The sequence below is a fragment of the Centruroides vittatus genome, unplaced genomic scaffold (assembly GCF_030686945.1).
Source record: "Centruroides vittatus isolate TY-2023 unplaced genomic scaffold, ASM3068694v2 scaffold_1152, whole genome shotgun sequence".
NCBI classification, from domain to species: domain Eukaryota; kingdom Metazoa; phylum Arthropoda; class Arachnida; order Scorpiones; family Buthidae; genus Centruroides; species Centruroides vittatus.
The window spans coordinates 2,721,019-2,742,369 of record NW_027122670.1 but is presented as its reverse complement, the minus strand read 5'-3'; the positions used below and the strand labels follow the sequence as shown (position 1 = coordinate 2,742,369).

The 21,351-nt window shown below is 32.6% G+C and overlaps 1 protein-coding gene across 3 annotated transcripts in view; it reads right to left on the bottom strand.

Annotated features, from left to right (window-relative positions):
• Nucleotides 1–1,815: 1,815 nt before the first annotated feature.
• Nucleotides 1,816–21,351, bottom strand: part of LOC136986575 (band 3 anion transport protein-like) — a 107,893-nt gene continuing 88,357 nt past the window's right edge. For all 3 annotated transcript variants that reach the window (XM_067284156.1, XM_067284155.1, XM_067284154.1), the window contains exons 16-25: nt 16,947–17,144; nt 16,587–16,735; nt 16,293–16,487; nt 15,879–16,160; nt 13,633–13,722; nt 13,400–13,566; nt 9,995–10,248; nt 9,744–9,913; nt 2,633–2,803; nt 1,816–2,548 (exon numbers count right to left, since the gene is read on the bottom strand). In XM_067284156.1, coding sequence (XP_067140257.1) covers nt 2,480–2,548; nt 2,633–2,803; nt 9,744–9,913; nt 9,995–10,248; nt 13,400–13,566; nt 13,633–13,722; nt 15,879–16,160; nt 16,293–16,487; nt 16,587–16,735; nt 16,947–17,144 — 1,745 coding nt within the window. In that variant the 3' untranslated portion in view covers nt 1,816–2,479. The remainder of the gene's footprint in view (nt 2,549–2,632; nt 2,804–9,743; nt 9,914–9,994; nt 10,249–13,399; nt 13,567–13,632; nt 13,723–15,878; nt 16,161–16,292; nt 16,488–16,586; nt 16,736–16,946; nt 17,145–21,351) is intronic.

Genomic DNA, 21,351 nt, shown 5'->3' with positions numbered 1-21,351 from the left:
CCCAACCACCAAAATGGCAGATGTCGAGGATTTTCCGAAGAACACCAGCATCAACGAATGGGATTATGAGAAAGATTTGGATCATTTGACCAATTTTTTAGAAAATAATTCTCTTTTATCACTCAAACTGCAAACATTAGCCTATTTCTTACTTATTGTAAAAACAGAAAATTAATAGTGTATACTTTTGTAATTTATTTCGCTGAAACTGAATCTTATCTTCTAAACTGTGCTATTTAGGAGTTAGACACGAAGAAAATCCAGAAAACTGCACGTTGCCAGCAAGTTAGTCAGGTGCGAACCCACGACCTGTTCAGTGGTTTTGTCTGGCAGGTCACTGGTGGGATGTTATAAAAGAAAGTTAAATATAAATTTTAAACTCAAAATCAATTACTTAGGCGAAATATTCAAGACAAACGTCTCAATAATTAAGTGTGTAAATCTATTTTTTATTTTGTAATTTAAATTCAAATGGTTGTTAAAAGTACGACGCGAAAGAAAAACACGTACACGTGTTGATCAATTAAAATAAATTTAATTTCGCGTTGGAAATAAATGGTACAAATTCTTTATGGATTCCCGCTGTTCGTATCGTAACCGTAATCCGCGAGTACAGTTCCGTTACAAATGCCGTCCGACAATACTACTTAACTAACGCGCGCGAATTTTAATCGGACTTAAACTAATAGGAAGGGATAGAAGAAAAAAGGGAAGTAAGAAGGATTATAGGATAGATGGGTACCCAATTCCTTGGCTGTTGTTGGACGCAGATCCTTGTCTCGACTTATAATGCTCGTATGCTCTCGCGTACAAAGACGGTTTCTTAGCGTTTTCTTCCAGGGATCGGATTCTCTTCTCGATCTGTTCCTTTTGGCCCTATTCCATAGAGCTCGCCAATTTCTCACTCGAGGTTCGCAGCCACACGTCTTTCTTCGTTCGTGTCCGGCCAAAGAATGTTCAGTGGAACGTTCCTTTTCCCTCCAGGCTCGTCGCCGTCTATTATTTTCCCCTACCTCCTGGTGGGCTACGGGCAAGTCCGAGTTCTCGGAAGTTCGAGACAATGAGACAAAGAAAATTGGAAAGAAGGATAGATTTATAGAAATAGAATATAAATTAAACTAAAAACTATACATAAATAAAGGCGTACAGCCACATGGTTATGGTTAGTGCAGTGTATAGAGTAAACAAATCACTTTGTCAGCAATTAGTTACAAAAAATAATCCATCAAAAGGATTATCAATTTTATGCTTCACTATATATTTAACTTTTATTTTAAAAATTTTAGGAAATTTTGGCACTATTAAAGTTACCATTGATATCAAAATTTTTTTTGTAGCTTACACCTCCCATATTTAAGTTTTGTTACAATTATTTGTGCTTTGCAAAATCTTTTATAACTTCATTCAGTGTGACTTAGATTTTTTCATTAATTTAATGGAAGAATAATTCAGATAAATTGTTGAAAGGCCACATGAAATTTGTTAGAAGTGGCAGACAAGTGATATATACATTCATTTGGAGATGGCAAGTTTAGAGAATTGTAATTACAGTAGACCCCTCTATAACACGGTACATAAGTTCAGCGTTATATGAATCAGTGTTGTACGAGTCACTTGAATACATGAGCCAATCACAGCCCGGCACACGGGCTGTGATTGGCTCGTGTATTTAAGTGACTCGTACAACACGGATTCATATAACACAAACTTATCTACCCGTGTTATAGGGGGGTCTACTGTACAGGATATTCATATTCTTAAAATCACAATAATATTCAAGTTAAAACTATTATTTCAAAAATTAATCCAGAAAAGTTGTTACTTTTATGAAAATTTATTTTTACAATAACAATTAAAAAAAATCTTACAATCATTTACTGAAGAAACATACACAACCTGATGTTAATACATAAACATTTCAAAAATTCAAATCCTGATGAATACAAAACCTTTTCAAAAATAATAATTCCTAAAATATTTACAGCATATAACTAAGAACATCCTAAAATGATTAATAAAGTTCCAAAATACAAATAAAATTTTTCATTTGAATTTATGGTATACGAACATTACAAACAATTAGTTACCGTACCGTTTAATAAATTTAGATATCTACAAATCAGTTCAAAATACCGAGATTAACAATATTATGTACAACCATAATAAATGCTTTCGTAGAAGATTCTAAGAAATTAAGATTCTTAATTGGTTTTTACCACAAAAAAAAAAACAAAAAAAACTGATAATATTCTTAAACAAATTTACCAGTTTTATGAACATTATCTGAGAAAATAGTTCATCTGACATATAAATTATAAAAATATAAAGATTTTTTCCCCCCTTGTTCTCCTTTCTTTCCTAACAAAAATAATCTTCAATAAGTATCACATTTAGATGGTTCATGATAATTACATATTTGTTGGTCCACAAATAGAAGATTTTTTAATGTAATTTACTTTTGTTTCTGTATGTTTCTACATTAGGGCAAAATCTGTTCGTAGAAATCTGGTTCTTCGTGTTGTTCATCATCAATTTCTTCACCATCAAGCTAAATAAATTGATGAAAATTAATAAATAATTGATGAAATATAAATATCTTAAACATATAATCATCATTTATATAAATACTCACAGCATGCAATTCTTTCACAGTAAAGCAACATTTTAACTGTGATCTGATAGGCACCATCATTAACAATACAAATGGAAATGCGAGAGCAGCTGCAGTTGACTTGACTATCCAAAGCACAGCTAGAGATATCAACTGGATAACTGTATAAAGATGCATCTTTATAGTTGGTACCTAAATCAAAAATAAAATGAGATTATTTTATTTAATTATCCTGATTTTTAAAGAAAAGATATCTAATAATACTTTTGGAATTAATCTAGATAGAGAAATATACTTAGACTAGCAGGTAGGCCCGGCGTTACTCGGGCAAAAGTAACGATAGCGAAGATTAAGTTTATTACATTATAGTCACAAAAAAAGAGTAATTTCATCAACCAACAAAATTTTTCTAAAGAAAGGTTGAATTTGAAAATCAAATGTTCTAATATTGTTCGATTTTTACGACATGTTCTCGTTATATCCTTCAATTTTCATCCAATGTTCTAAAGAAGAAAAATCGAGAAAAACTAAACTAATCTGTTTAAATTTGAAAATCGAATATGTTCCAACATATTACTCTTTTTCGTTTTTCTTTTTTTTTCCAGTGCCCGTAAATCTTGCACGTCACTTTCTCTTGTTCTCCATTGTTACTTAACACTTCCGTTGTTACTTAACACTTTGGTACTTAAATCTGGTACCCTAATTGTGCACCAAATTTCAACTTTCAACTCCTAACTGTTTTAGCAAATATTAAGATTATTACGTTATAGTCAACCTTACCCGTTTTCACAGAATGCAAGAATTGGGTCCTTCCTGTTTCCAGACTAATTACAGAATTTTTAGATAGGTCTAAAAATATGTTCGATTTCCCGCAAAAACGAAAAAAAACTACATCTGCGTCTTGCATGTCGCTTTCTCTTAACACTTCCATTGTTACGTAACACTTCCATTGTTGATGGAGGTGTTAAGACTTAATCCTGTCCTTCTACCCCGTGGGGAGGAATTTCGAAAAACTCCTTCTTAGTGTGTGTTCTCATGATGTACCCTAACTGTGTACCAAATTTCAACTTTCAACTCCTAACCGTTTGGACTCTGCGCTGATTATTATTATTATTATTATTATTATAATTATTATCAACTCGTCTCGATTATATATATAGATTACACGTGTAAACATCAACACAAAAACCAGATTTATAGTTAAATTCAAATATATTTAGTATTATTTAATTAATTACATAACCATATTATAGCCCGATAATTATGTAATCATTTGATGTCATTTAACAAGTTCAAAGTTATTAAAATGGAGAGTGCAATAACTGACAAAACAAGAAATGTTATCTACAGTATATCAATAATTAAGCTGGTAATTAAATTTAATTCATAGCTGGTAAGAAATTATAGGTTTGCATATTTTTTGCTATTTATTTCGAGGAAAAACTGCAGACAAAAAAATTTATTAGTTTTGGCATATCAAACACTGAATACTTTAAGTTTAATTTTAAAATATTCTTCAGAATATATTGTATTATAAAAAGGGGAAAAAATAAACATTATTATTTAAAAATGATCAACTCCTGTGATTGGTTTATTCCAATTACATAATTAAATTTTATTACTTATTTCAATTAATTCATTCTAAACTGGAAACTGACAATCTCTATGTTACGTTCTTTTAATATTACGTAATAGGCCTATATCTACTTAAATTCATTCTACGATGTACTGTACAGGTGTATCCCAGGTTACATACATAATATGTTCCATTAAATAGTAGTTGTTTGGGAAATGACAATTCAAGTTTCACCTAATGGAACTTTCCATTTGAGCAATGACCAATATGATTTCATGTCCTAGCTTTCCACAGAGAATGCCCTTATTAAATTGTGATACTCTACAGCAAGGAAAAGTGTGTGTGTTGTCTCTTAATATTTCTAGATATCAAAGGCACATTTGACAATGCATGGTGGCTCTCTATTTTATAACATATCGAAGATACTAAAGTACCTCAGAATATTTTCTACTTGCACAAGGATTTCTTAAAAGACAACAGCTTAGCTTAAATTGGGCTTTGTTAAAAAAAACCTGCTCCCCAAATAAAGGCTGTCCTCAAGCTCAGTATCTAGACTCCTACTCTGGAATGTTTCTGTTAGTTAGTTAGTTATAAAATTTGGCCATATTAATAATTAATTATTTTTTAAATGATAAGAATTGAGCTTAGGGGCCAACTTTTAAGGACCCAAGATAATACACAGCATGTAGTTTTTAAATAAGGAACATAGAAAGTAAAACAATACCATTGTAAAGATTTCTTGTTAATAATATAAAAGCTTTTTTTTATTTTAGATAGAGTTAGATAGCCTAATAAATAGGATTTTAACAATTTGGAGGACTTATCACACTAAGGCCAACTGAAAAATAACTAGATTTTTTACAAAAATATTGGTCTTTAATAATCACCTTCAAATTTAGGAAAGGATGCATTTCGGGTACATGGACTCCTCATCAGCTTACAAACACAGCACAACATATAATTATAACACTAACAGTTAACCAATACAAAGGAATTTTTGATATATACACTGCACTGTATTTACAATAGTTAATACAACCCATATACTAAATAACAATCTATCGAGCATAAAATTTATTTATATAATAATATCACATTATTTGGGACCAGTAAATATCACATCTTATTTTCTCCCACATTTTCTGAATTCCGATAGACGGTTCCACTATTAATAATAAAATATTGTTAAAATATATTAAAAACCAAATGGGAGAGAAACTAACAATGAACTTATTATTATTAAAATAATTGGTTTCCAGACCTTAAACAAAACAATACACCAAATCCATAAGACTGTGTGAAGCCAACTGCCTTGTTACAATTCATTTTACAATATGATGTGACTTTACTCCCACATCTGTTCAGCATCTGTTTCAAGGTTATGTAAAAATGGTGTCATTCCATCCCTCATGTAGCTTCACAGTCCCACATTGTTTATTATTAATAAAAAAGTTGTTGTCTGTGTCAATTTCTTATAACTCCTGTAATTTTTGTCCAATTCAGATGAAATTTTAGTTATGTGTGTTTTATGTTCTGATGAAAAGTATAGACTACTTATTTTGTGGAAATATTAGCTGTAGCAGGGTTCCTACTCAAACTTTTGTTTTAAATTCCATGACTTTTTCCTGACTTTCCCTGACCAACTTTGTACAAATTCCCTGACCTTCAATCTCTTACAGCATGGCACATTAACAAAATAAAACATCACTTGACTTACTACGCACACACACTATTGCCTCTCCAACTTTTTAACTGGTTATTTTTTCTAATTAACAGTTATATATTTTTTATAATCAATGAATTAGAAAAATTAAAAATAAAATAAGAAAGACAGAATTATGGCATGTCTTCTCTACATAAAACTAAAATGTTTTATTAAATAAAAATAATTTATCCTGTTATTGAATCATAACTGTAAAACTTCATGGCTTTGAAAAAGAAAAAGCCATTAATTATTATTAAAAAATTCTGTATAATCAACGTACAAAAGTAGAAATTTATTAAATTTGTTCCTTAATAAATTTTCCAAACTTTTTTCCAGTTTATTAATATTTTATAAAGTTACAAGAAATCAGACATTGTTTTGTTATGAGATCAAAATTATTAAATTAAAAAATGATAATATTAATTCAAAAGGTATCATTTAAGTTATTTATCATTTTTTGTTCTTTGTTATAATTTTTTTTTCATCAGTTCATTAACACTTTCCCTCAAAGTGAAAGAGTAAATTGTGAGAGATTGATAAAAAAATTTTTGAAATATTTTAACACTATGTTAGACTATTAATTAAGAGTATTAGATTTTTCTCTCAAACTTATAATACTGCATAATTAATACAAGTTTTAAAATTTTAAAATAACAATTGACACTGTTGTATGCTTATATATTTTGTGTGCGATAATTTTGGGAAAATTCTGTGTATGTTTGGGTGAAATTTTGAATCCTGAAAATATTGTGCACCCCTTTTCATAAATTGCATTGTATCACAATAGTTCTTGCTGCATGCAAACAGCTACACTGTCAACAAACAAAATCAATGAGACAGCCACAGAAACAAATTCAGACTTTCCAGATGCATAGGAACTCTGTATAGAATAAACATTTTATTGATTTCAAATTGGTGATTGCAATTACATTGCAGTGATGTCAGTGACATCATTTAATTCATGCTTGATGAGGAAATTTCCCTTAAGTAGCATTGTTAAATATTTTGGCAAATAGCATATTTTAAACTTACTTCATTAAATTTAAAATTTACACTTTAAAAAAGATAGCTGTATCATGTCACTTCTATAACAAATTTTAAAAAAATTCTTTGTTGATGTTCTATTATCCAATCAGAAGTAATGATCTAACAAGCATATTATTTAGAAAGTGTTATCACTTATCTAACTAATGTACAAACAATTCATCTTTGTTTAATCAACATGGAATTAAAGAGACTTTTTCCTCTTTTTTACAAAATGGCAAAAGCCTAGGGGAAAGCACAAGAGTAAAATTGATCAAATAAATTCTAGATCTAAAAAAATAAGAATAACTGAGACCCCTGAAGGCCATAAAGTCCAACTTGAACAATAACAAAAAACAATGGCTGCAGAAACAGCATCACACCATCAAGTTTGAGTATAAACTACTTAATTTATAGAAATGTTAGCAACTCTTCTAGAATTTCTTAAAATCTCTACTCTTTTCAATTCTTCAATCTACTTTCTCATAAAAAGTATTCAGTCGTGCTTGATGGGGGAATTTCTAGTTAAAATTAATTAATGTGGCAATTGGCTATCATATAATTTTCTTTTACCTACATAATCTTTATTTAATTCACTTTTACTTAATGCTTGTAACATTTAATAACATTTTATTAATGTTAAGTTGATAAAGGTTAAGAAATAAAATAATAATAATAATAAAATATTGCCTCATATATAAAATAATTTTTTTTAAAATTTATTATTATTTAAAAATTTTAGAAAAAGGCTCAAAGAAATCTCAAGTCTAAGGTCTCCACAAAATTAGATCCATCCTTGATCACACAATCAACGTCTCCCAATATATGAAAAACATCATTTGCAAAATTTTTCTGACAGTTAGCATTTGGCTTGTATAAAAAAAAAAGCTTAACAATTTTAAAACAAAAAAAAAATGCTCATTATGAAAACAACAATACATTGTGTCCTTCGGAATTAGCATAAAATTGCTATTGAGAATAAATCACACAAACATTTCTTTTTGGTGAAAAAATACATTTATTTTTACAGTTTTGCTTGTACTAAGCGATGATTTTATACGTTTTAACAAACATAACTTCATTGACAAAAGGAGAAAAACTCACATAAAAGGCATTAAGGAATATTTTATTTTCCTGCAAGCGCTTTCAATGCAGTTATGAATGTCGTCTTCAGGAAGAAAAGGAATTGAACAGATTTTAAATTAGAAACAGGAACAGCATTAACTGTTTAGAATATTAACAACTTTTAGAACAGAGTTTTAAAAACTTAAATTTGAAAATCACGTAACATCTACGCGCATGTGCTTTAATATGTGGAGAAGGTGGAAGATGCAGGGACAGTGGAGAAATGTGGTTAATTATAATGCTTTAATAGCTTAAACAAGCTGATCCAAATTCTAGGCAACTCAAGGGTGAGGGAAATGCATGGGGACGATAACGTGGTGAAAAGGGCCTCCCAAATGTGCACCAGATTGCTTTCACCACAGTGCCTAAGCAACACTGTAAGGTCCCAAAGTGAGATGTGGTGATGCTATAACACCATCTTGGACAACTCCACGTCATACCTTCCCACCATGACAGAATGTTGGTGTTCAGATATACGACTAGAAAGAATTCTGGTGGTCGCCCTTATGTAGCAGGTGTGTACCCCTGTTGCTGTATTCTCTAATGAGACAGAATACACACCTGACTTTTCCAAGATCAAAATCATGTCCCTGTCATTGCACAAGAGTCTCCATAGACTTGGCTGTGGAGCAATGGGTAAAAGTAATGCATTTTGTCTAAAAATACGACAAACTCCGGCTGTATATGGGGAGGATGCAATTACTGACCAAACATGCCAGAAATGGTTTTCAAAATTTAGGGCAGGAGATTTTTCTATCAAACATGCACCTTGGTCAGGATGGCCTTTGACCATAGAAGATGAGTCCATAATGGCTTTAATCCTAAATAATCAGCACAGAACAACACAAGAGATAGCTGACATCTTAAAAATATCCCAAACATCTGTTGTCAGATATTTAGCTAGCCTTGGATACATTTCTCATTATGATGTTTGGGTTCCCCATCAGTAAAATGAACAAAATCTTATTGAGTGTGTTTCTGTTTGTGATTCACTTTTAAAACACAATGAAAATGATCCATTTTTAAAGTGATTAATAAACAGTTTAAAACTCTGTTCTAAAAGTTGTTAATATTCTAAACGGTTAATGCCGTTCCTGTTTCTAATTTAAAATCCGTTCGAAAAACTATTAGATTCCTTTTCTTCCTCAAGACAATGTTCATAACTGCATGGAAAGTGCTTGCAGGAAAATAAAGTATTCCTTAATGCCTTTTATGTGAGTTTTTCTCCTTGTGTCAGTACAATTGTCAGCATGACGTCCACTGTATGTGTTTATGTTAATTTACAAAATAATTTCATTTCTACAGTTTTACTTCTTTTATCCCATGATTTTAATTATTGTTATTCCAGCTGTCCCTTCCAGCTTCTGGTTAATTTTTTAGTTTTTTACTGATATACTTAATAAAATATGGATTGAAGAAGGGCATAAAGCCTGAAATGCATATCTGTTCTAAATTATAAAAAATAAACCTACTTTTTCCATCAAAATGAAATGTTCTGTGTGATTTGTTTTCAATAGCAACTTTATGCTAATTCCAAAGGATATACAACTAATTATGAGAACAGCAAGCAATCAAGTAATAACAACAATACAGCACATACAAAATGCTCAATTATGAAAAAAAGTCAAAAGAAAAGTACATTTTGAAGTATTGCAATGTTACATAGTAAAGCTCATAATAATCAATATCTTTTTCTTGCTTACCTTTTGAACATAGGGAGCTTCAGGATGATGTTTAACAGGCATAAATAGTAACTGTATGCGTTCAAACAACTGAATACCACTCATTGAAGAGATACCCATGTATATAAAAACTCCAAATAGCACAGCAACAGGTACTTTTCTTAACAATGGTGCCATAAGAACAGAAACACCTATTTCATGTAAATAATTCAAACTAAATCATGCAAAATTTCAAAATCAAAATTGTATTATAATAATAAAGGTAAACATACCTATAAGAATGGATACGAAAAGATTGCTCACCCTTTGTTCTTTAACCTCAATTACATAAGGTGTTTCACCAGGTGCATGTGTACGACTCATTACAGTTAAGCTCGCGACATGAGATACAGATCTAACTGTTGCTGCACAAATCCAAGGTCCACCTAACAAAGCACAAGCTATTTCCATGTAACTAATTAATATTAAATCAAGATGAAATCCTGATCCTTTTTTTAATTTCCTTTCTTTCTTGTTAATTATTAGTCTACAGAAAAATACAATTGAAATTTAATAAACATTTCAGAATTAAAATCATGCTTTTCTAATCTACCTAGAATAATGAGATTTGAGTCAGATATATTTTTTTATTTTGTGTTACTTTAATGTGAGTCCGAGCCTTTATTCTAGAAGTCTTTTGTTGGTAATTAAACTAATATTGGGTTGGACCAAAAGTTCGTTCAGGTATTTACATAATTGCTTGTCTGTTTCCTCTGCCGTGCTTATCAAGTTTTAACTTGTTTAGTTGTACATTATTGTGAAGATCCTAACATGGCGCCGGGAATTCAATTGTTTACGAGATCGCTACATCGGAAAATTTCGGAAAGTCAATCGGAGCGAGAACGCGCATCGGGCTATAAACCGGACATCTGTAAAGCATTTCTTCTAAAACAAACACAACGCGGTAATAAACGACGAAGGGAATGTCGCGGTGCTCGTATACAAGAGTCGAGATGTAAACAATTAACAAAAAAGGGGAGAAAGAAGAGAGACAGATGGTCAAGGACACCTGCTAGACCATATGAGCCCGGGATCGTCTCGAAAGGGGGGCAGCCACAGAACGTTTGGCGGATCGGTTCAGCCCGATGTCCGCGAGAGGGGGGCAAACAGTGTAATTTATGTGAGTAGCTGTCAACGCCCGGGCGCCGTCCCTGGCCAAACTTGGTTTTCGTCTTGCTTAGAAACAGTAGACTGACCAATCAAAAAAAGGAAAAAGGGACTTAAGACTTGATTTGATTAAGGGAAGATTTGAGGGAAAATCATATAAAAACCCCCGAATCAAGGTCAGAAGGGGAGACGGCGGAGCTTTCTACCAGGAAGTGGACGACGGTACTCCAACCAGCCACCTACTCCTTCGCCAACGTCCGTCACCGACCCCATCGGACTCTCCTACCCGACTGCCCCGGGGCTTTACCGACGACTCCGACAGCATTCTCCGATCGCCGTCATCCGGAGCTCCTTCAGCCACAGACGATCTAGATCGCATCTTGTATTGTAGGCCTACTTTGTAAGTTTGTTTTGATGTTAAAATAAACGGTTATTGTAAGACACTTGTCATCTTTGCCTCTGCCGCCACCACCCACATATGATCGGTCCCTAGGTTTTTCCTGACGTGCAATTAACTAATTGCCCCCATATGTCGGCAGCTTACGTTATGAATATTTGCATATTTAATACATAACTTTAGTTACAGCTATTTTTTAAAATTCTGTTATCTTTTAAAAAGAAAAAAAACATTAAAATAAAAGATAAGAAGGGGCATCTCATGCTCTTTTATTTCCAAAAAGAAAAAAATGCAGCAAAAACTCAAAAGATGTACAGTACTGTATATGGGGAGGATGCAGTTACTGATCAAATATGCCAGAAATGGTTTTCAAAATTTAGGGCAGGAGATTTTTCTTTCAAGGTCAGGACAGCCTTGGTCAGGACGGCCTTCAACAATAGAAGATGAGATCAAAATGGCTTTAATCCTAAATGATCAGCATAGAACAACACAAGAGATAGCAGACATCTTAAAAATATCCAAAAACATCTGTTGTCAGACATTTGGCTAGCCTTGGATACATTTTCCGTTATAAAGTTTCTTTTCCCATCAGTAAAGTGAACAAAACCTTATTGAGTTGTGTTTCTGTTTGTGATTCACTTTTAAAATGCAATGAAGATAATCCATTTTTAGAGAGATTAATAATAGGCAATAAAAAATGAATCGTTTATAACAATATTCAATGCAAGAGATCTTGGAATAAGCCAGGTGATCTGCAAGTGCTGCAACCTAAAGCTGGTTTGCATTCCAGAAAAGTAAAGATTTCAGTTTGGTGGGACTGGAAAAGGATTCTTTATTATGAGCTTTTACCCAACAACCACACAATTAATTCCAATAAATATTGACTCCAACTGGGTGAACTAAAGGCTGCAGTGCATCAAAAATTTCCAGAACTTGCAAATCGACAGGGAGTGGTATTCCATCATGATAATGCAAGGCTGCACATATCATCAAATATGCACCAAAAACTTCCAGACTTTAACTGGGATGTTTTGACACACCCTGCATATTCTCCAGATATTCTCACTCAGGCATCATCATCTTTGTTCATTGCAGAATAATTTAAAATGCCATAGAATTTCAATCTTTAGAAAGTATCAAAAATCACATTGATAATTTCTTCAATCAGAAACTCACCCACGCAGGCTGCATAACCATTTTGTTCAATACAATATACTGAATACACAAAAAATAAACAACCAACATATTTATTTATCAATACACAAACACAATTGCTGCAGCAAGCTCGTAATCACTTTTCTTAGAAACTTCATTGCAGGTACTTACACAAAAAGCACTCTGATAACCAAAGTCACAAAAAGCCAAAAATTTCATTTCACTGATTTTCCTAAAAATTATATTACTCAGATGCAAAGATCAGATTGAACCAATTTTGGCATTTTTATTTACACTTATTTTAATTTTTTTCTACATAGTAAGTTCATCTAAAATCTACGATATTTCCACATAAATAATTATATTTTAGCTCATTTCTGGCACAGTGTGGTGAAATGAGGCACAATGGCTGGATGAACCGACCTCACAGGCCAGATATAGCCTGCAGGCCATAGTTTGGTGACCCCTGGCATAAGGTTATCGAACAGAAGGTTGAATACATTGTGAATTAAAGGTTTATATTTATTCCAAAATAGTATATTTTATTTCTATCTAAAAACCAAACAAACTTTCAGTTCAACCCAATATTTTCAGTTACTGCACCAATCAGAGATATCTTACATCTAAGTTTCCCCAAGAATGATATATGATTACCAGTGTTGTAACTAGCTTTCATCTGCCCTCTGCAAGGTTTTATTTTTGGGCATCTTAATTTTTGTAGGAAAATAATAAATAATAATAATAAAACAATTATTTATAAATAATTTGTGTATACAAGAAATATTCAAGATCATTCACATATATTTATAAATAAAATTATTACAGTATATTTGACAATTTTTTTTCATTTCCATTTTGAGGCTCCCTTCATCCCAGGCTCTGTGCCATGTACATATCTAGTTACAGTACCAATGATTAAAATCATGTTTTATTATTACATGAAAATTATTAATGAAATACTGACAAAGCAATTACTTACTCGCATATTTGAATTTCTAGAAAAAGCAATATAAATATTAAAACTGCAGCAATAAAAGCAGCAAATGCATGCCAAACAGCAATTGGTCTCTGTAATCCCATAGGAGAAATAAGCCAACCTCTTTGAGAAGGATCACTAGGACTAAGACCTTCTGGTACACTAAGTTTCTAAACAAAAAAAATTTATTTTAAAAACCAAATAATATTTTATATAATAAAAAAAATTATATTTACTTGTGTGTAACTATCTTTGATTGAAGCATCTAATCCAACCATTATAATAATGGCAATAGGAACACCAAAATCTCCTAATGCTCGTCTTGCCTTAAAAAAAACAAATTAAATGAGTTTATATATCTATCTAAAAAGCTACAAGCAATCATTAGAGACAGTAATTAATATCAATTTATGATAATTTTTTACTAAATTTAAATATTAATACTAACATTATAATATACTTTTGTAAATAAATGTATCAAACTTATTATCAATTTGCACTAAATGATCGAAATTCTGGAAGCATTTATTTTCCCATAATTTTGTGAAGTAATAATAAGTATAAAAGTATTAAAAAAAATGGTAAATTGTTTTTACCATTTCATAAATGCTAATCCTTGTAAAAAATTGTACTTCTTTTTTTTGATCAAATGACAAGATGATAAAGAATGTCTTTCCTATTAACAATAAAATTCAAAAACAAAAGAATAGACCTCTACTGACAATATTTTGTATTGTAAGTTCCCTCAATAAACAAATACTTTACATTAACTTTTTCTTCTTTTGAAGAATTTGCTTTTACATAATTGTAGGAATAATAATTTTATTTGGTTGGTTGATTGGATTTTGTGGCATAAGGGCCTAGGTAGGCCAAAAAGTGCTAGGTCTAGCAAGTTATATTAAAAGACTCAAGAGGGCATACAGCAACATGTCATAGTTATTCTGTTGTGTATCTTAGAGTTCTGTATATAAGTTCATTACCTTCAGATATGCCATTGTAGGTTAAATTTGTCCATTCTCATCTACTATATTCTGTAGAGCTTGGTCATCTGAAGATATTTGTTGTTGAAGGTAGTGTTCTCTGGCTGTTTTGTACTGACAGCAGGTTAATAATATATGTTGAGTGGTAAGTTGAACATATTGGTTAATTATCTACTAACAAGGGATAGCCATGTGTTAGTCTTGTATGTCCAGTTCTCAGTCGGGCAAGTACTATTTTTTTTTCCAATTTTTCTGTTGACTGGTTGTCCATTTTATTAACGCTATATGGTGTGTAGTTTATTGTTGAGTTGTTTGTCCCAGTTCCCTTGCCATTTGTTGTGTAGGTACTTGTTGATATGGCTGTAAAGGTTATAATAATATGGTCTGAAAGCTCTTGCTTGGTTCCTGTTTTCTTGTTTTGCAAGTTTGTCTGCTATTTCATTTCCTTGGAGTTCTATATGTCCGGGCAGCCAATATTGTATTTCGTACATGTTTGAGATGTTGTATGCTATTTAGTGTTTGGTGACTACCCAACACTAAATAGCACATACACATATACTCCAGTACACATACCAACAACACATACAGTCTGTTATCCTACAACTTGTTTAGTGCACTGCATTGGTCTTATTGTCTGTCTGTAGATGGCTTTCCAACATACACAAAGACACATGAAGATTACAAACAGCTCTGCAGTGTAGACTGTTGTTTTTGCAGGCACTCTGTAGCATAAGCTGCTTCAATGCAGACAAGAGCTGCTCCTACTATTCTTGATTTTGAACCATCTGTATATATGGATAGTGTATGACTATATTGAAACAGTGTTCTAATAATTTTATTTTATATTTATTTATTTAGTATTTACTCAAATGTAAGATGCACCTTAATTCCTACATGATCACTAGCAAATTATTTTTAATAGACAATTTGAAACAAATTTGTCAGCAGAATCAGTATTTATTGCACACAGTTATATATCTTCCATGGTAGTGAATCAAAAACTTCTTCACTTTCCATGTTAGGCTATCTTGAATTAACATTGGATTTGAAGTCACATTTTCCACATGCAATCATCCTCAATGTCACTTAAAGCATTGGAAAATGAAGCATTTCTTGTAAGAGTGTTGCACAACTTTTTTTGGGATTTTCATCCATGTATGCCTACATACAAGTTTATTACAATAAACTAGTATGTAGGCCTACTTGGATGAGTTAGATCAATCTCTTAAATATTTGCTATTACAAATAGTGGTCTAATAAAATTAAAATGACAATGGAATTAGTGACCTCTTAAATAAAGATGAGAAATAAGACACTTAGCAATAGGGGCTGCATATTACATCAAATCTAAGATGCCATTGAATCTTAAACACACTATTTCTAGAGATACTACAACTCTCTCGAGTGTGTGCGAGTGCATATATGCAGTATAAAATATAACTATTAGTGTTAGTTGTATGGTTTAAAAATGACAACACTTACTATTAATAATTACTACTTACACTTCTTCCTAAAAACTTGCTATTACGAAAATGACGAAGAAAATGAGCTATAAAAAATGTTCCAATCATCATAATAGTCGATAATAAAGCAGTGTTAGGCTGATTAATCATCTCTGGAACAGCAAGCTTTTTAGTAAAATTTGTTGCTTTTGTGCTTGAAACATTAAAATCTCTTAAACTTGAATTTTGTGAAATATTAGTATAATTTAATGAAGTTTCGTTAAGGTTGCTAATATTTGATATATTACAATAGTCAGAAAGAAGTGGATGCTGTAAAAATACCTGAAATGAGTCAATTTTAAATTAGTTTGCTGTAATATATAAAGAAACAAAAATTTAAAAACTTAAGAAACATAACTAATAAAATTCTTTAAGTTCAATTGTTTAAAATCGTCATAAAGAAAATGATTTTACCTGATATAATTTATTGAAACTTTCATATATATACAATAAAGAAATTAAAGCAGCAAATATTTCTTGAGTAAATCTAGAGAAAAATCGAACCAAAGCACTCCCTTCCAGTGCAACAACTACAGTGGCAATAATTGCCACCCAAAAACTGATCCAAACTCTCATTGGAAGAAATTCAATGTCATTGTCATTGCAGAACTACAATAAAAATAAAAGATTTTCATATCATATTAATATATAACTGAAAAATTTTACTCCGGTAAAGATGTGTTATAATGTCAAATGCATTTTTCTAACCTTAAAAAGAATCTCATCAAACAGAAGAACAGGACCAGTTGTTCCAATAATTACCATAGGCTGACCAGCTAATAAAGAATACAAAACACCAGAAGCTGCCGTAACTATCAATGTTTCAGATACTCCAATTAAATTATTAGTTTTATCCCCTAAACAGCAAAAGAAGTAAAGAATTTATTTGTGAATATTTCTAAATAAAAGCATATATTCTATAGAAAATCTTGTCAAAAGTTACTAAATTGAAAAGATAAATATTCAACAATTTTAAAGTTACTTTAATTGTACAAAAATGTTGATTTATTAAAATAACTCATTGTAAGTTTCATATTTCTGTTATAAACTTTAATGAATTTTACTTACCCATCAAACCACCAAATGTTATAGCACCAGAAAGAGCAGCAAAATAAATGAAAATTGCTGCAGCAAAACATTGGCCATTAAGACCATCTTTCAGATCACTGAGATACCAAGGAAAACGATGCTTAATGTCATTAATGACACCCCCAAAACATCGTCGAGAACGTTGTAAAGGATCATAGGAGGAAAACTTAGTTGGTTCTGCAAAATATCATATTGCTAAAGCAAATTATATAATAAAAACAGACATTCTAAATCTAAAATAAAGCTAAAAGGATTCAAAAGTGTTCATGTCAAAATAAATTGTATTTCTATATATATATATATATATATATATATATATATATATAATTTAAGTTCAAATATATTAGATTACTCTATAAAGAACAATATTTTGAAATAGTATGTTAATTTGTTATTGTTTATGCTTATATATTATATATAATATTCTGAATTACATATTAAATACTTATTTTGTACATATTTAACTAATGCATTTTCTACATATGACTACTGTTAAATTATTTAAAAAAAGAAAAAATACTTCAGAAATTACAAGCAGACTGATAAAAATACTTTACATTCAAAATGAATTGTTTACAATTTTATTTATTAGGAAAATATCTTAATATAAAGAATTTCATACATAAGTAAATTAATGAAAATTTCAATTGCTTTAAGATAAATTTTACTTGTTCAGATTCTCTTAATGAATGCAAATAAAATGTAATATTTCATTGAATGTAATGCTATTTTGTGATTTTCTATAACCGTGAACGAGTCAAAAACAGGGCGAGGCAAAGGCAACAAGAACATTTATTAACTCACATACATCCGACTTGGATCTTACACGAAAAGGACGCCTCCTATCGTGAACAATTGACAAATGGAAGTGTACATTGACCAGACAATAAATAAAGACTTAGCTTGTATATACGTAACTCGATCCCGAGTGGTTCTTTGACAGTCGGACACACAAAATAAGCGAATAGCGACTGACTAAAGCGCGGTTTACAATGACTAATATGATTAACCTTAACACTCCTCCTTAATCATATTACAGCGTAACTTTTCGAATATTACACGATTCAAAGGTTTTGTTAATATGTCAGCAAGCTGATCGACGCTTTTAATATGTTGCAGTTCAACGGTCGTGCCAATATGCTGCTGAATAAATTTTCTCTGAATCTCAATATGCTTTTTACCCTTAGTTATCTTTCCTTGGTGAGCGTTTTTAAGCATGTGAATTGCCGACTGATTGTCGACAAATAACGGGGTGGGTTTATCATTCTTTAATAATCTCAGTTCAATTCCTATTCTTCGTACCCAGCAGATATCGTCGATAGATGAAACTGCTGCACGGTACTCGGCCTCAGCTGTTGAGTTCGCCACGAGACGCTGCTTTCTTGAATACCATACGATTGGACCTCCTCTCATGATAAGAACTCCACTTGTGGAATGTAGACTATTGGCGTCTCCTCCGTAATCCGCATCTGTATATGCTATCAATTTCGGATCTTGGTTAAAAAATATTCCAAAATGTGTAGTTCCTCTTAAATACTGAAAAATTCTTTTAATCATCTTCCAGTGACTTTTCATGGGTCGATTACTGAATCTGCTCAGATAATTGACGGCGTAGCTTATATCTGGGTGGGAAATTGTTGCTAAATAAAGTAAGCTTCCGACGGCTTTGAGGTAATGATTTTGTTTTTCTAGTGTCTGGTCATTGACAAGATTTTCAGAATTCGTTTTCATTCCTGGCTCTATCGGTGTATTCACGGCGTTCACTTGATCATACCCAAATCGTTTTAATATTCGTTCTGTGTAATCAGGTTGACTCACAAAAATTCCCTCAGACGACACTTTGATCTTTATACCTAAGTATGTCATGTGTGATTGTAAAGTCCTTTTATAAGTAATTTCAAACTTGTCATTCAGTAATTTCAGAATCTTGAAAATGTCCTCCTCATTTTGGGCGGCAATGAACCCGTCGTCCACAACTAATATTATCATCACACTTCTGTCGTTGTTATAATAAACGCACGGATCGTCGTCAGTATTAGCGAATCCTATCGTGAGAAAAAAGTCAGAGATTTCGTCGTTCCAATCTTTGGCGGCTTGCTTTAAACCGTACAGACTCTTTTCAAGCTTGCAAACTTTTTCTGTCCCATCAGAGAATCCTTCCGGCTGGTTCATATATATCTCTTCTTTGAGATTGGCATGTAGGTAAGCTGTCTTGACATCAAAAACTGTTACTTTCATTTTACTGGATGCTGCGTGACTGAGCACGAGTCTGATAGATGCATGTCTGGCTACGGGACTGAAGGTGTCTGAATAATCGATGCCTTGTCTTTGTTCGAATCCTCTCACAACAAGTCTGGCTTTCATCCTGCCGTCCTGCTTACGACGTAACACCCATCTGCATGTAAGAGGTTTTGCATATTTTGGAGGTTCCACCAAGCTCCAAGTCTTCAGTTTGATCAGGCTGTCGTACTCGTTCTGCATAGCCTTATACCATTCTCTGTCCTTCAAAGCCTCCTTAACTGAAATATCCTCGGTTTCTCCTATCATGGCATAGTTGTGAATGAGTCCCATCTCATAATCGTTGAATCTGGTTGGAGACTTTAGTTTTCGGCGATCTCGTAAACTTCGTTGAATTTCCTCTGGCGGTTGTGGTCTTTCATCGGTTTCTTCTAGAGTGATGTATCGTGAATGATTCTGTGAACATCTATCATCCAAATCCTCCACGGTTTCGTCTTCAGTTTCAGGCTCTTCTATCTTCTCTCCTGTTCCTTTTTCTTTCATGCAGGTCTCGACTTCGGCAGTGCTTCCTTTAGTTTCAGACTTTTCATTGAAAATCACATTGTCAGAGCAGACGACCTCCTTTTCATCTGGTAAGTAGATTCTATAACAGGGTGAATCAAGATCATATCCGACGAAGATTCCTTTCATAGACTTTCTCTCCATCTTTTTCCTTTTATGATCTTCAATCAACACGTAACATTCACAGCCAAAGCTTTTTAATTTTGAGATGTTTACCATACGTCCAAACCAAAGTTCGGCAGGACTTTTGTCATCTACAGAGCTCTTTCCTGTTTGATTAATGGTGAATACAGCGTAGTTAATAGCTTCAGCCCAAAGATTCTCGCTTAAATTTCTGGCATGTAAAACAGATCGAGCTGACTCTACTATGGTGCGCATCTCCCTTTCTATTCGTCCATTCTACTGCGGTGTATATGTGTTTGTTCTGGTATGTAAAACTCCAAGCTCCTCCAATAACTCTCTGGTAGTCGAATTTTTGATTTCTGTCCCGTTGTCAGACCTTAGGCTTTTCACTTTTCTTCCAAATTGATTTTCAACTAGTTTCATGTATTTATCCAATGCTGCAGGGGCTTCGTCCTTGGTTCGTAAAAAATAAACAGTTCTAAAATGAGAAAAGTCGTCCTTGAATAAGAGAAAATATCTTGCCTTTCCCAGAGATAAGGTATCCATTTCACCTAAGTCAACATGCATCAGATCCAATACTTCCTTCGCTACCTTGTTATTTCTTGGGTGAGAGATGTGATGTTGTTTGCCGTAGACACAGCCAATACAAACATTGTTGTCCCAGTCATCAATATATCTTATATTGTTTCTGTCCAAAATACTCTTGCAGTACTTCACATTCTGATGTGCCAGTCTTTCGTGCCAGACTTTGATTGAGTTGGCCACCATACACATTCCTGTGACCTCTCTGCGGAACATCATTTGATATAATCCTTCGAGTCGTTGTGCTACTGCTATTTGCTCCTTTCCATCGGCCGTTTTGATAACTGATGTGTTGGCATTGGCAGTCTGAATAAACCCTTTATCCAACATTTGGGTAACCGAAAATAGATTGAATGATATATTAGGAACATATAAAACGTCTTTCACGGTTGCTGGATACCATTCCCTTCCATTAAAGGCCTCGAGTTCGACGTCACCTACTCTGATTCCATTGATTTCTGTGTTGTTCCCGAGTATCACTTTCATATGCTCCTCCAGTGCTTTGTAGTTTGTCAGCCAATCCTTCCTGAAGGTCATGTGCTGTGTGGCAGCACTATCTTGATACCAAATATCCTGTCGGTTTCGTCTTGAGTTCTTGTCATTTATTTTCGTAGACGTCAATCCTACAGTGACAAGAGCTCGTCGTTGTCCTTTGGTCTTATCTCCTTTGTCTGATTCGTCTGACTTCTCATTTTTACATTCCCTTGCAAAATGGCCCTTTTGATTGCAGTTGTTACAATTGTAGGTTTTCCTGCAGTATTCAAAATATTTCTGACACGGCTTATTCTTGCAATATTTCTTTATATGTCCCTTTTGTCCACATCTAAAACATTCGACTCCTGAATTTTTCTGCTGACTTCTGTCCTTGTTACCTTGCGTT